Source organism: Gigantopelta aegis, chromosome 10 (assembly GCF_016097555.1).
Source record: "Gigantopelta aegis isolate Gae_Host chromosome 10, Gae_host_genome, whole genome shotgun sequence".
Taxonomy (NCBI): Eukaryota; Metazoa; Mollusca; class Gastropoda; order Neomphalida; family Peltospiridae; genus Gigantopelta; species Gigantopelta aegis.
In genome coordinates this window covers 58599272-58616364 of record NC_054708.1, presented here as the reverse complement: position 1 = coordinate 58616364, position 17093 = coordinate 58599272, and the positions used below count along the sequence as shown (strand labels likewise).

Sequence of the window (17093 nt, the reverse complement as noted above, 5' to 3'; positions counted from 1 at the left end):
TTTTTGTGATTACTCAGTGACTTGTTCAACGAGGTACAATGCTTGGTAGGTGTTGTGTCTTATTATTCGCGGTAGGAATACTGTCTTGGGTGCTGGAATATATTAGATGGTAAAGTATAATTTTATTATTGCTTGAGGGTTGGATATTTAAAACAATTGCTTCACTGACCAGTGGTCCCAAAGAACTGACTGTTAATGGACGTGCTGTGTACTTCACCCAGGTGCCTAAACTAAAGATGGGCGCCATAGTGAGGATTCTTGATGACAAGGACAAGGTCAAAGAATTGCAGGACGGTCACGGGGAATGGATAGACCCTATGGAAAAGGTTCGTATATTCTGTGTTATGTTATACGTATTGTGTCCAAGATCATATGAAATTCACATGTGTCTATTTAGTGCTAGGTTTGATTTAGTAAACTAGTTTAGGAGTGGCAGTTCTCTTTCTGGAGGCCAAAACGGATGCAACGTCCAGTAAAGAATGTCCTCGGGAGTAGCTGTCCTCGTACAGACGAGGCACAAGATAAGAGATTCGTGGAATCAACCTCTATTTTGCCGTGTGACCGTTCTGGTCTGAATTGTGCAGAGATACGGTCTTGGTGACGGCTAACAGTTTGTGTTGTTCAAATTAATACTCATACAGCCATTGGTCAGTCACTGGTCTACTCATATTATCATTGTCAGATTACCTTAGTCTGTGTTATTTAATCCAAGGGAAATAAAAGTATTTTTCAAGTAGTTTTAGACATTCTGCAAATCAAAATACGAATGTATTTTTAAATCACAGAAAATACTTGTTCAGTAACCGTGAAGGTTTCGAGACACGTCTAACAGACAAGTGAAAAGGTTATAACACCTGTGTGCACAATTTATAGCAACCATACATTTTGAACATTACAAATAACAAAATACTGGACTCTGTGTTTTGTGGATAACATTAAATCAGCTGAAGGATTACTAATATAGACTGATGGAAAGAAATAAGGGAACACATGAAAGTTGGACGAGACCAAATATAATTTACTACTAGAGTAATTATGTCTTTAGTTCATACAAAGCTGTAATGTGGGATATATTGTTAGTATAGATGAACTGACTGCCAGCAGCATGGTCAACGTCTGATTGAGTGTTTTGGTTGTAGTTACTAATTGCTGTTACTTTTTCTGTTTTTTCTGATCCTTCAGTTCTTTCCACCACTATGTATACAATGTATATTATATCCCAGTTATTAACTGTAATTGTAATATAATGGGTATATGTTTTTATTCTTTCAGGCCCTTGGTAAGGTGGGCAAGGTGGTGGTGTTACATGCTAATGGTGATGTAAACGTCAAGTTTGGGAGTCAGGTGTGGATTTTCAATCCGGCATGCTGTGTGCCTATCACCAAGTGCGAGCAGCTGTACGAATCGTCAGATGTGGAGGACTCAGAACCTCTCGACCTGTTGAAAAGTTGGTACAGTTATTTAAGTTTGAAAACCAATGAGATACTTTCACTTTGGTTTCGCATATTTTCGGAATCATTTCCCTAAATTATTGATATTTTGTTTTCTGTGTCATTTCGTTAACAGTGTCTAGATGCTACATTTGTTTTATCATTTCTGTACCAAGTGTCTAAACATTACATGTTCAGTATCATTTATTTAACCAAAATCTAGATGCTACATTTTCAGTATCATTTCTGTGCCAAGTGTCTAAACACTATATGTCCAGTATCATTTCTTTAACCAGAGTCTAGATGCTATATTTTCAGTATCATTTCTGTGCCAAGTGTCTAGGCGCAACATTTTCAGAATAAGATGCTACGTTTTCACTATCATTTCTTTAACCAGTGTCTATATCTACGTTTTCAGCAAAAAAAAAAAAAAAATCACCACTCCTGCGAGAATTAAAAGCAGTGTCCCAGAAAGACAAAACCTAAACCAGCCTACATTATAATGTCTGAGTAATCGCAGACAATTGTCTCACTTTCGTATCTTGATTTTTGCATATAAACTCAAAGCAACACATGCCTCTGGGCAAAGCTGTATCGAGAAAGGGAAGTCCGGTTTCTTGCTATTTTAAATAATATAGTTTGTCTCGATTTCAAATAGCCTAAACGCTATTCTATGGAGACTATGGGTATTACAAGACTATAATATAACAGTTCTCTTTATCTTTTTTCAGTCTTGGGAAAAACGCTAGAACAGCAGATTCAACTGCTAGGACGTCTTGGGTCAGACGAAGAAGGGGGCCGTATGTCACTGAAAGGAGAGGGGTCAACAGAATTTTTAGAGGCAATTAAGGATTCAGATGTGGAGAGAGTTAAGAAGGTTTTAGAGAGATTTCCAAAACTAGTAAGTAAACCATTTTGTTAGCGTTAAATTACTGATGGCTGGAAAAACAACCACAAAACGAAAGAGTCATAATTAGCGTGATCTGGCATTGCTATTTTTCCGCTCTGGTAAAGTCATCAAATCTAAAATGGTTGTAGACGATTACTGGTATAAGAATTAAAATGCGTTTACAACAATACAGAACTGATAAAGACACAATGAGTGTCATTAATAAATACATATACTAATGATGTTTTTTTAATTTTAACTGAATTGTCGTTTGATGTCATTTATATCATGCGGCCTTTCATTTCTTTGATACAAATATTAGTTTTCCTTGCTTTTATTGTTGTGTCTGTGTTTTGGGGTTTTATTTTAGGTAACTGTGCGACCAGACAATGGCATCACATGTCTGCACATTGCAGCCAAATATGGAAAACTGGAAATTGTCAAGTTTCTGGTGGAAAAATGGTTTGACGTGAACGCTAAAGACCTGTCTGGAAACACAGCTCTTCTAAAAGCTTTGACAAAGTAAGTCAGTACATATGGTAACAATCAACAGATAACTTGTGCAGGTTCTCAAACCAAGGTGGTCAAAGAATCGTTTCTAAAATAAAGTGTTCAAGGAATCATTGTAAATAATTAATATATAATCTCTATGTTAGCAATTGGGCTTGGCAGGGGAAGGAAGGTATGTAATTTATTTTAAAGGGATTGTCCCGAATTTTCTGTCACTGTAATATGTTTACGACTAACAGATCCAGTTTAATGACTAAAATTACGTATTAAAGGTATTTTCCTTTTTAGAATATCAGTAAAGTGTTTGTTCTCGTCCTAATGTTTGTAGTAGCTCAAATCGGATTTTACTTTCCAATAATTTGGTATGTATAGAAAACACTCCCTTTAAATTGTGAAATTTATATAATACATATCAAATTTAAACATATATCATATAATATAATTATAATACGTAATTGTGGATATATGTATATATGTATGTATGCATGTATGTATGTATGTATGTATGTAATTTCTAGGAAACACGTAGACGTGTCACGCTTTCTAATTGAAACTGGTACTGATCTAGAGATCAGCAACGACAAGGGCCAAAGCGCTTTGCACTGTGCTGTTTATGCCGCAAACGCGTCACTTGTTCGTGATCTGATGATACGAGGTTGTGACGTCAACGTTGTGGTAAGCAACCCAAAGCAAGATATGCAAAAGCTAGTGTCTCGACTATATTGTTTTTATTATTTAACTATTTAGAATAGATAATATACATTAATGTTTTTACCGTGACATCCTTTTTTCGATGTCCTATAATATTCGCTAAACAAGGTTCCATAAAATATATTATTGTCCATTTTAACACCGACGATAAGCATTCTTTGTATTTTGGATTAGTAAATGACGTTATAATACGGTGAGGTGAGACTGTGAGATGATTAAAATTTGCATTAGTAAATGATGTTTAACACGACACGGTGAGATTGTGAGATTGTTGAAGTTGTACTTATGTTTGTATTTTGCATTAGTAAATGACGTTTTAACATGGCGAGGTGAGAATGTAGTTTTAAGAAGCCTTGTATACGGAGGATATGCTTTAGATCACTTTTGCTGAAGTTTGAACTCATCATGTGCGACGAGTGTGATATGAAATTAGTTAAGAGATATTAATCATATTTAACAGAAAACATATGTTTATGAAATATTTGGTTAATTTACCTGTGTTTTTTTCTGAAGGACAATTCTGGCGACACTCCTCTCCATGATGCTATAGGGCAAAACGAGAACACTTGTGCAGAAATGATTCTGATGTCACCAAACCTCGACTTAACTATTGCCAATGAAAGAGGATTTAACCCACTACAGTGGGCTGCGTTTCACGGCAAATTTGGGTAATGTAATAATTCAATACGATACGATAAGTATTCTTTATCATTATGTAGATAAACCCGATTATGTATTTTCAAATTTTAATTAGAGATCAATGGTGTCCAATACATGACCATGTAGCATATTATTACCATATTTTACAAGCATATTCCTTTGCTATTAAAATGTTGGTGTTGTTTTTTTAAATTATTTATGGTGGCTAATACTATTTGTAATTGTTCTAATAAAATGTCCTGTTGTAATGACCTCTGAATAACTGAATTACTGAATTACTTCCAGTGGCACATTGGTTGAGAAAACCATACTAAGAAACAAGAGTCTTATTGACGTAAAACTGGAAGATGGGTCCACACCTCTTCATATTGCAGCAATAAACGACCACAAAGAAGCAACAGAAATACTTATCAAACAGGTAAACGTTTAAATATTAAAATGTTTAGATATATAGGGTGTTAAAGGTTAACATTAATATTAAACATAGCAGCGTGTTAAAGGTTTACAAATAAACATTATATTATGTAATAAGGTTTTAAAGGTTTATAGGGTACACATATTAGGCTGAACATAATTGGGTATTAAAGATATCGTTCATCAGTATGTGAACGACACAACTGTTATCCACGATCAAAACCTTATATCTGCACAATATAGTTCATCGGAAGCAAGGGCATTGCACAGTTCAAAGTTTGAATAATATCTAGGAGTTCGAGTTTATTAATGGTACGTTATTGGTCGTTTGCATTACTTAGTACCTGTCTACATAACAGGGGCGGGATTTAGCTAGGTTACTTGAGTGCTGGCTTGAGGTGCTTGCGTCACTGGATCGAACCACCTCAGTTGATCCATTCAGCTGATTGGGGTGGTCTCGTTCTAACCAGTACCACAACTGGACAAAGGTCGTATTACGTCCTTTCCTGTCTGTGGGAAAGTGCATTTAAAAGATTATGAAAAATGTAGCGTGTTTCCTCTGATGACTACAAGTCAGATTTACCAAATGATTGACGTCCAATAGCCAATGATTAATTAATCAATGTGCTCCAGTGGTGTTGTTAAACAAAACAAACTTATTCTGTCTACATAACATACACAGTGTAGTGATTTTCTATAGTGTCTAACTGTCTTCACTGATGCGAAGACGTTTTGAAACATACCCATCCTATGTTTTAACAACTAAAAACCATAAAGAACCCGTAGTCTTGGTAAGATGTGTAGCTGGATATTACTTGTTGGAACACATGATACGTATACATGTAATTAATAAAGACATGTACACTGGTGGCACTACAATCTGCGCACTTAAGCATTTGTGTTATATTTTAAAGGCAAAATCTATCTTCAAGAAAACAACAACGCCACAATACTATGGAACAACTAAAAGCTAAAAAATTAAATAATGTGTTTAAACTCAAGTAATAAGCGCTTTTTAATGGCACCCCCTGTATTTACTGGCGTGGACGACGGCATATAAGTCTGCGCAGCAAACACTAAAACAATCACTTCTTTTACAAAAACACTTTTAGTGACATCCCGGTAACGGATCCGACATTTTTTTCGTAATTGCTAGATAACAAACACTTCCTATTATAGTTAGCTTCAGCTTAATTTAGATTATGGAAATAAGGCAAACATACATGGTGTTCCATGCTCTTTAGTCTGGATAATTGGATAACACAAAATGACAATATAAAAAAGCCAATGTCAAAATTTATGATCATTATTCAACAAAAGTTGTGTGTTATTAACTCTGTATATGAGCACAAATAATGTTCCATTAACCATATGGTAATTATTAAACAGACTATAGCTAAACATAGGCCATGCTGTCAGCTTTATATTCAGGGCAGCCATACTGTTAGTGTAATGTCACATGGAGTGAAATTCAAAGTATGCTTGGGTGTTTACGTTAACAGATAAAGTAAACCTTTTATTCCACTTATGGATTGATAAATTACAATAACTTATGTACTGAAGCTCTTATGTAAACGAGTGTAAGATTATATACAACGTTGATCATTACAGCGGTGACTTTGAAACTTCGAAACTTTATTTCGGTACACTCAGGCCGTCAAACGACAACATATGAGGAATGATTGTACAATAGTTATTTACAGTGACAAGATGACAATAGGAGTTCTTCGTAGAATATAAACAAGCATAAATTTAAAATAGCTATATACACATTTTGAAAATGAAAAGAAAGAAAGAAAGAAATATTTTATTTAACGACGCACTCAACACATTTTATTTACGGTTATATGGCGTCAGACATATGGTTAAGGACCACACAGATTTTGAGAGGAAACCCGCTGTCGCCACTACATGGGCTACTCTTCCGATTAGCAGCAAGGGATCTTTTATTTGCGCTTCCCACTTTTGAAAATGAAGACACATGGTGACAAGACATTCAAATGTTGACATTTTACGGAGGATGCTTATGCTATTATAATTAAACTGTTCTTTGAATTTACGTGTGCTATTTGTTTTTATAATAATATGGCTTTATAAGCATTTTGCGTGTATTCATAAAATAATTACATTTAAATAAGAAAGGTGATACAAAAACACGTTGATCGAGGCTGGCGAAAGTGCCTTTAGTGCATTAATTCAGTTTTCTTCAATCAAAATTTTATCTATAAGTTTATACATATATTCACAATCAAGATGTGTTGTTTTGACAACTGTTTTTTTTTTTTTTAATTTAACATACCCCAACACTTGTTTCAAGACATAATGTAACGTAATTAACATGCGTAGACTTCTATCCCGCGCAGACTTATGTGACAAGGGTGTATACTGATATGTAAATCGCATTATAAATGAAAGGAATTCTGTTATAATATTAACGCAGTGTAGGTTTTCCTTGTCTTAACGCAGAGTAATTTTTCTTTTGTATTGTTTTACCGAAATGTTAAATGAATAACAGAAGTCACAATATAAATTTATAAATATATATTACTTTTGAATATAGTTGTAAATGTTCCATTATAACAATAATATTATATTACATAGTACTATTGTATATTTGTCTACTTTATATTTTATACGTAGTTATTTGATTTAACTTTGTGCTTACTTTATTTAGTGTAATAATTATTACTATAATATCACTCTCTGCCATTATCCATCTGAAAATGCTGAAGTATACAACAGACATTTCTCTTTGGAGGAATTGCTGGATGCTCTTTATAGAGCCCATGATACTTTAGTAGGACCGAATGAAAGTCATTATCAATTATTGAAACATTTACCTGAATCATCTTTGATGGTTCTTTTGCATATTTTTTAAATTTAATAATTTCTGGATTTCTGGTGACTTTCCTTCTGATTCGAGGAAAGCAATTATCATTCCTATTCCCAAGCCTGATAAGGTCCAACTAATCCTACTAGTTATCACCCTATCGCTTTCACAGGTTGCATTTGTAAAACCATGGAACGAATCGTCGACTTGTCTGGTATCTTGAATCTCAAATTATTTTTACTTACGTGCAATGGGGATTCAGATCTAGACGTAGCACGGTTGATCATATTGTTCGATTTGAAACGTTTTGCAGGGAGGCTTTCGTCCATAATCAGCACTTGGTTTCAGTGTGTTTTTTATTTCGAGAAAGCTTACGATACAACGTGAAAGTATGGGATTTTAAAAGACCTCCATGGCATGGGCGTAAGAGGTCGACTACCTGTTTCTATCTCTAAAATTTTAAAAGATCTTTTAAAGTCTGGGTGGGGTCGACTTTGTCTGACATTCACCCACAGGAGATGGGTGTGCCTCTATTTTCTGTGAAAATTAAGTGCATCACCCAGTGTTTAACACCTGGCGTGGACTGCTCGTTATATATCGATTTTCAGATTTGCTATAGATCGTCCAATATGAGTATCATTGAACGTAAGTTGCAGCTTTGTTTGAATAAACTTCAACAATGGGCAGCTGACAGTGGCTTTAGATTCTCAAAGACAAAAACGGTTTGTATGCATATCTGCCAGAAAAAGAGGTCTCCATTTAGATCCACAGCTGTTTGTTCCAGTTGTGGAGGAGACTAAATTTCTGGGGGTTATATTTGACAGGAAGCTATCATTTGTGCCCCATCTTAAATATGTTAAAAAGAAGGGCTTAAAAGCTCTCAATATTTAAAAAAAAGTATTGGTAATACAGAATGGGGAGCAGACCGAAAGGTTATGCTCCCTCTGTATAGATCTCTTGTGAGGTCTAAACTTGATTATGGATGCATTGTGTATGGGTCAGCATGCAAGTCTTACTTGCAGATGCTAGATCCTATACACAACCTGAGACTTAGGCTTAGGTGCATTTAGGCTTAGGTGCATTTAGAACATCTCCTGTAGAGAGCTTGTACGCTAATGCACACGAACCTTGTGTGGGTGCTAGACGTGCAAAGCTTTCTCTACAGTATGCTACCAAGATTAAATCTTTACCGAAACATCCTACACACGATGCAGTGTTTGACAACAAATATATGAAGTTGTTTGATGCAAAGCCAAATGATATTCATACATTTGGTCTTTGCATTCAGCGTTGTTTGTCGCTTTCCAACATTGATTTAACTAACACTTTAGAAACTCCTTCATATTTTGTTTTTGTGTTTGCTCTTGCGCATCTGAATAAAGATCGTACAGATGCTGTTGTTTATAAACAATTGTTCATGGAAATTTAAGACAAGTACCGTGATTATATTCCTGTGTATACAGATGGATCACGGGATGGGAATTCTGTGGCTTGTGCTATAGTTTTTCCATCAGACACAATACTCGACATCGATCTGTAGTGCTGAAGTTTGGGTAGTCATTAAAGCCTTAGGAGAAATCAAATATTCGATTGCATTCAAATTTATTATTTTTTTACCGACTCACTTTCGTGTCTCGAAGCTTTACGCAATATGAAACTGGACCATCCCTTAATTGCGATGGTGATACAAAAGTGTGTCTTTTTATCCATTGCCAATAAAGACATTGTCTTGTGTTGGGTACCCAGCCATGTTGGCATCAGGAGTAATGAAAAGGCAGATTCAGCTCCCAAGTCTGCTTTGGGCATGCCTCATACCAAGGTTGCTGTACCGTATACTGATTTTAAACATGGTATCAACCAATTTATCTTTTAGACTTGGCAACATGATTGGGACGTTGCGTTTGCAAACAAGCTTCATGCCATCAAGCCAGTTTTGGGAGAGTGGCATTCCTCCTATAGGCGGTGCAGGAAGGATGAAATAGTATTGTGTCGTGTTCGCATCTGTCATACTTACTTAACCCATTCATTTATTTTGAAGAAAGATCCTCCACCTCAGTGTGTGCACTGTCAGTGTACTGTGACGGTGCGCCACATTTTGGTGGAGTGTAAGTATTTGAAAGAAACTAGAAAAGGTATATTTGGTCAGAGAAATGTGATGGAATCATTTCGATTCCATCCAGAACTTATTTTACACTTTTTACATGATACCGACTTTTACTCTAAATTTTAATTTTATATATCTGTGATATTTGTATTTTTGCACAGTTCTTTACACTGTGTTTTAATTTAGCTGTTGAATTTTTATATTGATGTTGATCATCACTTACTGTTTGCATTTACCATAGTTTGACACCCAATAGCCGATGTATTTTTCGTGCTGGGGTGTCGTTAAACATTCATTCATTCATTCATTCATTCTCTGCCATTATCGTGAAAATGGTATATGTACTATTAAATGTCTTCAATGTCAAAGCGTTGATGGTAGACATTATGTGCAAAACATGCACTCAGTAACAGTGGCGTTGTACATTTAATCAGTCGGTTACCCACTGTTGCGTTTTCTTTCAAATTACTTTTTCTACCAGTAAATTAAATTTATTTGGTTTCAATTGTTCAGAGGCATATAGTTCACGGCATAGTCTATACATTTCAGACCAAAACTAATAAATAGATTTTCCATTATGTAATTTTAGCAGATCTCTTTCAAGGCATTAAGGACTTTGAATTTGCTTAACACTTGAACATATGAATGCGGGTACTGGGTCATATCCACCATATTCTTTTTCTATCTTCAATGGCAGGGAGCAGACGTGAATATCAAAGACAAGAACGAAGCTACTCCGTTGCATCTTGCATGCGATCGCGGCTTTGTGGGTGCAACTAAAATTCTAGTTAATGCAGGTAATATATTTTCATAGTGGTTGCAATCACGCACATGGCGCCAAGTTCACGAAACATAGCAGTTTACGTTTGAGGCTACAGCTGTTATAACTGTCATACATCCATCTCTCTCTCTCTCTCTCTCTCTCTCTCTCTCTCTCTCTCTCTCTCTCTCTCTCTCCTCTCTCTCTCTCTCTCTCTCTCTCTCTCTCTCTCTCTCTCTCTCTCTCTCTCTCTCTCTCTCTCTCTCTCTCTGTATAACATATATATGTTTTGAATCTACTTGAAAAAGAAAATTACATCATTAAGGCAGATGGAGCACTGTAAGGACACAAAAATGAAATACGTGTACTATATTAGTTGTATTATTTTACTAATACAAATTGTGCTTTAGTCGTGAATTGTGGTTCAGTCACAGAATGTTCGTTTACGTGCAAAATTAGGTTTACAATATTTTGTGAAATTAGTCCCTGTACTTTAATAATGTGTTTCCAATATTTCCCTTCTATTGAACCCTTGTGTTCTGTTTCTTTCTTCCATTTTTACTTTAACTGTATAATGTTTTTCAGTTTATTTGTCTATATGTCTGTCTGTCTTCCAATTTGTCTGTATGTCTTTCCATCTGATGTTATATGTGTATCAAACGTTACACATTTGAAGTGCCGATACCAATAACCCCTTCTGTTAATGTGTTTATTAGTGGTGCAGCCATGGTACCCCTATCTCAACCCCATCTATTCGGAATATCACTACTATTGTTTTTACCTTGCCGAACATAGAAACAGTAGCCTAAGTAGCAAAGTTAAGGTTTGTTTTATTTAAGCCAAGACTAGATGACACTGAGTTATTAATCATCGGCTATTGGATGTCAAACATTTGGTAATTGTGACATATAGTCTTGGAGAGGAACCATGCTACATTTTTCCATCAGTAGCAAGGGATATTTTATATGCACCATACCACAGACAGGACAACACATACCACGACCTTTGACATGCCAGTCGTGGTGCACTGGTTGGATCGAACTATGTAGCAATTATATGTTTACCTTTCTGCCTTAGACGCAGAGAACAGACTGTGACGTCATTATACAAAACATGTTTAATGATAACAAGTTTGCCACCTGGAGTTTGAAATTTTACCATTCTTTATTTCTAAAAAGGGAAGCAACTCTCATTAAATCACGTTAAATGCATATAGGCAACATATTTAAACGAGCATCCATTTCGTATCATGTTTATGTTCCGAGTAAAATATTTTTTCAGTTGTCACGAACTTTAGCGATTGACAACGAAAATCATTTCACGCATTATTATCTGCACATTAAAAAGAATCAGTTTTAAAACTTACAGAACCGACTGCCTTATATGTGAATGAGGTCAGCTGACAGGTCACCGAAGGACCACCGTTGTAATGTTACACCCTTTGTAAATAGATCCAGAAATTATGCCAGTCAAATTCATCAAACTAAAGCATGTTACTCTACAATACAATTTAATAACTAAATCGAAATAGCATGTATTTCAAATTAATTTCTAACAAATAACTACATTGTCATGTTTAGTTCCCTACCATAATGACATAGACTTATTCAGTGCAAAAATGGGCAGTCCGACTATACAAATAGGGATTTCGTTATTAAACGTTGTGAAATGATACAGGTGTTATATTTAATATAGATGAATGAAAAACGGATGAACAACTTAACGGATAATATGAATAGCATGGATTCAGGCTAAGGCCAAAGGGGCTCGCGCCCACCCCCCTATTTTTGTCAAACAATATATATTACAGAATACACCAAAAATCCAAACTTATCCTGACCATTGTCAAGGACCTTCTATTTTCAAAAACAAGAACGGCTTTTGAGTTTGCTCTATTATCCGCTCCTGATACTTCACAATATAATTTAATAAGTAAATCGAAATAAGATTAATTGCAAATTAATTGCAAACAAATATTTACATTGACATGTTTAGTTCTTTACCACAATGACGCAGACATATCCAGTTGCAAGAACGGGTAGTCCCACTATATAAAGGGATAAAGGGATTTCCTTTCTAAACGTTGTGCAGTTTGAATGATGAATGAAAAATAACGGCTTAAAGGATGATATGAATTAACAACGGTCTCATCTGTTTCATTCATCATCTGATGAATATGAAATTGGTAAACGATTGAGGATTCGTCGTATTTTTTTTTTTTTTAAAGAGGTGATTGGACATTTGAAAACCCCACATTGACATGGAATGTTCCTCCATAAATGTCCCCCCCCCCCCAAAAAAAAAAAAAATATTAAAAAAATTAGTGTGAATGTAAGTAGTATTAGGGCCTATATATGGCCATGACCCACTTTCCGTGACCGTGACCTACTTTCCTGTGACCCTGGTGACGTCACGGCTTTGTCATGTGACCTGACCCCGCGCTACTTATACGGGCCCCGTCCTACTGGCACCGACCTACTTAGGCCGGCCTCAACCTATTTAGACTGGTCGCGACCTACTTAGACTAGTCCTGACCTACTTAGCCTGGCCCCGATCCGTCCTACTTAGTAACGCCCGTATTATCGTGTCTGTGGGAAGTGTAGGATCCCTTGCTACTAATGGCAAAGTGTAGCGGTTTTCCTTTCTAAAACTCAAAAGTATGTTTAAAATCCAATAGCGACGATTAATAAATCAGTGTGCTCTAGTAGTGTCGTTAAACAAAAACACTTCTAAGGACTCAGTCTTACGCGAGGTAGTGTGTTTAATTTTAGCGCACTGAATGTTGAATGGTTATAACTGCTTACATCCGATAATTGGTGGTATTATGTTTTGTTGTCGGCCGCAATACTCTGTTAGTCGATAACAACTTAAAAATTGCAGCAAACTCAGGAATGTCCCTTTAACATGCCGCAAGAGCGTGCTGACTTATTTCGCCGAAATGTGTGTGTGTGTGTGTGTGTGTGTGTGTGTGTGTGTGTATATATATATATATATATATATATATATATATATATGGTTTAAATGACAGGCTTTGTTTGTATGGTGAAATAGCGCAAACGGTAACGACTTTGCCTTCAACGGAGAAGGTACGCCGTTCATATCTGAAGTGGGGAAATTATATTTTTCTAATTTTTTAAAAATTAATTTATAATTTATTTATTTACTTGTTTTTATTTATTTATTTGCTTGTTTATTTATTTATTTATTCATTCATTATGTTATGATTTTTTCAAGCAGCCTCCTTTTATCTTTGTACAATCAGCCTCCTTTTATCTTTGTACAATCAGCCTATGGGTAGGTTGTTTTGAAATTTAACATTTTATGTACGAAGTTTAAACAGCAGTTTAATTAATTTATATTAGATTTTAGGGTACATATAAACTGACGATCAAAAGAAAGTATACCCATTCTTTTTTCAAAGTATTAAAAACAACACAAAACACAAGTTGATGCAAATGTTATATTTTGAAAGTACAATACTTTGGCGATAACTAAACACGAGTATACTCAATAAAACCCATAAAATGATAGTATCACAGTTCACAACAGCACTAGGGGTGAAATGTGCGATTTCATAAAGGACCACTCATAACGAAGGTGAATAAATTTGACCACAAAGAACATGTTTCAATAGCGCGTATGTCCACCATGTGCAATTATGCAAGCATGGACCCGACGTCGGACAGATTTCCGTCAATGACAATAAGGTCTGTCCGCTGTTGGCCACAGATACCGCCCCAAACCATCACAGATCCACCACCAAACGGTTCAGTCTCCTGAACACAGCACGGAGCTGTTCCCTCTCCTGCACGTCGGTATATCCGAGTCCTGCCATCAGCTCTGAATAACTGGAACCTGTTCTCATCAGAAAAGAGTACACGTTGCCATTTCCGATGTTGCCAACGTTGAAACTGACGTGCCCAACGTAAACGTCGAAGTCGATGTTGCCTCGTCAATGTCATCCTTCTGAATGGTCGATAGGCCCTGATACCATGATGTCGTAGTCGACGACGTACAGTGTGATGACTGACGACATATCCAAGGCCAGTCGCTGCAGATGACGTCATAGTGAGGAATCTGTTACGTAAGTGTAAGATGCGGAGATGGCGGTCCTCGTTGGCTGTTGTGACGCGGGGTCTTCCACTTCATGGTCTGTCTGCAGTCCTGCCAGTCAACATGTAACGCTGTATCAACCTGGTGATCGTCAATTTTTTGCAATTCAGGATTCTTGCCACATGGGCATAACTCGCACGCAACTGCACCATACCAATAGCTCTCTTTCTTCAGCAGTTAGCCTTACCATGTTCTCTGGTGTTTTCCTGTTGACTGAGGCATGTTCTAAGCAATGGCACCCTTTTTTACACCATTATGTGCACGAGTATCATGTTTCTCGTGCAGCATAAAGTTGATGAATAAACTCATTTTGCACGTGCAGCATCGCCCAAACGCAGCAATGTGTGACTATTCGTCATTGATTGCATTATAACGAACAATACTGGCACCTATCTAACCTTCCATGAACGTGTATTGTGTTTATTTATAATAAAAATAATTGGTATACTTTCTTTTGATCGTCAGTTTATATTCACACTCATATATAAGGACATTTACGCTTTAAAACTGTACCATTTATACAGAGAAGATTTAAAACTAGTATGCCTTTAGAGGTGTATTGTGATTTTGTTCTTAGTCAGTATATGTGGATGTAACCTATTAAATATACTGAGATTGTGTTGTTCAGTGGTTCAGCGCTACCCTGAATACCCATAATATACTACTCAACCTTTATATATGCCAAATATGTCAGCAATTTGTGCACATCTAATATTTATGCAACATGTGATCAATGTCGTTTGGATGGTCCCCACAATTAGGCATGACTGCAGTTAGATATACAATCAGTGGATTTACTTGACATGTTTTTTCCCAATATCCATAGCGAAATTTGAAACTTTCAAATCATTAGCAAAACAAAACATAGTGCCTACATCCATCCGTCCATCGTTTTGAGTGGGACTTGTGTTGACTAGGTTTTTGTTTTTTTCACTTATTTCTAAATAACAATCACTATAGATAGCTACACATGAATAATGGACACACATTGGGTTACATCGAGAGGACATAAGGGCGACATATGAATAGTATTAGTGTTTATTTCTCTTCGTCATCTTCGTTCTCATCATCATCGGTATCGTGGTCATCTACTTTGTCAAAATAATTGCTGATCCAGGAACGATACTGATTTAATTTAGAACGAATCTGTGGTCTCACATCTCGGTTAGGTTTCACAGACTGTAGAATTTCCATCGTGTTGGGGCCTTTATCAAAGTAATGCATATATATCAGAAAGCGAGAGTACATATCTTTTAATAACTTCCATTGCAATGTCTTCATGTTTCTTTCGATGGCATCTTGGGACATGTTTTTTTTTTCTTCGTAGCATTTCCTCTTGCTTTCAAAATAGTCAGGATTGATGTGCAATTCACGTTCCAACATAAGACGTATGCCTTCGCTTTCCAGATCGGGCGTCTGCTCTTCTTGTTTCTCTTCACAGAAATTGAAATGCAGATGTCATCCAAGTCACTTTCGTCTTTAACGACCAGACCACATGTATCGCAAGACTTTTTTAGATAGGGTTCTACCTCATCATCTTCTTCGTCGTCACTTTTGTAGGCGGGTATGCCTGGTAGTTTTCTCTTGAATGCGTCCCTTTGCATGATTTGCACGTAGAGCTCTTTCTCCGAATGTGGTTGCCCGTCTTCTGAGACACTCGTGCTTTTATACCATTCGGATGGCCCCGTCTCTAAACCATTAGGTCGAAGACGCCAATGTTCCAGCATGGTCGGTTTCAAGTCCACCAAGAGATGTCCGTAGGGCCTGTGGCTACCTTCCTCAAAGAGTTGCATGAAATGACGAGTATTTCCAGGATAATCTGCTGTGCCAAGGTCAGGACTTGTTGCTTGTCGATGGGGTTGTTGAACAGCACTAGATAATGGCAGTTTCTTCTCTGTGTCGGGTCTTTGCTGTGATACAGGTTCTGGTTGATGGCGATGACGGATAAGTTTCTGTGGTGACTGCTATTGTGAACAGGTCAGTGATCCTTGGGTCCTTATTGGATATACACATCAGGTCGTCCAACACGATGAGATTTCTAACTCTGGGTTCCAAATAACAATCCTTTTCCAAATTATCAGGTATGCCGTGAACAAATTTCACTTAAACGGTTGCCCCAATGATGTCGTAGAGAGGTTGTCATCGTTTGTAGAGCCAGATGATGCGTTAAGGCAGTGGGAAGATTTTACCATCCCTTAGCAGTTTGTATACCAAAAATGTCTTTCTATACGAAGTGGGTCCCGACATGATCATGGTAAAGGGATGTAGCAAACTAAGAGGCTGCTGCTGTGGACCCGGAGTCTGAGCCGTAGCAGGAGCCGGAGCCAGAGCCGGAGCCAGAGCCGGAGCCAGAGCCAGAGCCGGAGCCAGAACTGGAGCCAGAGAAGTCAGAGAAGCTGGAGCTGGAGCAGGAGTAGTCAAAGCTGGAGCTGGAGCCATAACCAGAGCCAGAGCTGGCGCTGGAGCTAGTGTTCATTGTGGTAGAATATGTACATTTTCCCAGTGCTGTATCATGTTGCATGGTTTGGAATAAGTCTTTGCACATATGGGACATGACCTTCAATTCATGATATTCACAGTTTCGGGAACATACTGATTCATGATGTTGACTGTTGAAGTGCTCGACGTGAAATGACGTTGTCTGGCCCCTATGATTCCTTTTATAGTCTTTT

The 17093-nt window shown here is 36.9% G+C and overlaps 1 protein-coding gene across 2 annotated transcripts in view; it reads left to right on the top strand.

The window, feature by feature from the left end:
* Positions 1-17093, top strand: part of LOC121383964 (E3 ubiquitin-protein ligase MIB2-like) — a 51956-nt gene that overhangs the window by 21697 nt on the left and 13166 nt on the right. For both annotated transcript variants that reach the window (XM_041514081.1, XM_041514080.1), the window contains exons 7-14: positions 222-326; positions 1273-1447; positions 2162-2331; positions 2690-2841; positions 3348-3504; positions 4054-4208; positions 4486-4618; positions 10246-10345. In XM_041514081.1, coding sequence (XP_041370015.1) covers positions 222-326; positions 1273-1447; positions 2162-2331; positions 2690-2841; positions 3348-3504; positions 4054-4208; positions 4486-4618; positions 10246-10345 — 1147 coding nt within the window. The remainder of the gene's footprint in view (positions 1-221; positions 327-1272; positions 1448-2161; positions 2332-2689; positions 2842-3347; positions 3505-4053; positions 4209-4485; positions 4619-10245; positions 10346-17093) is intronic.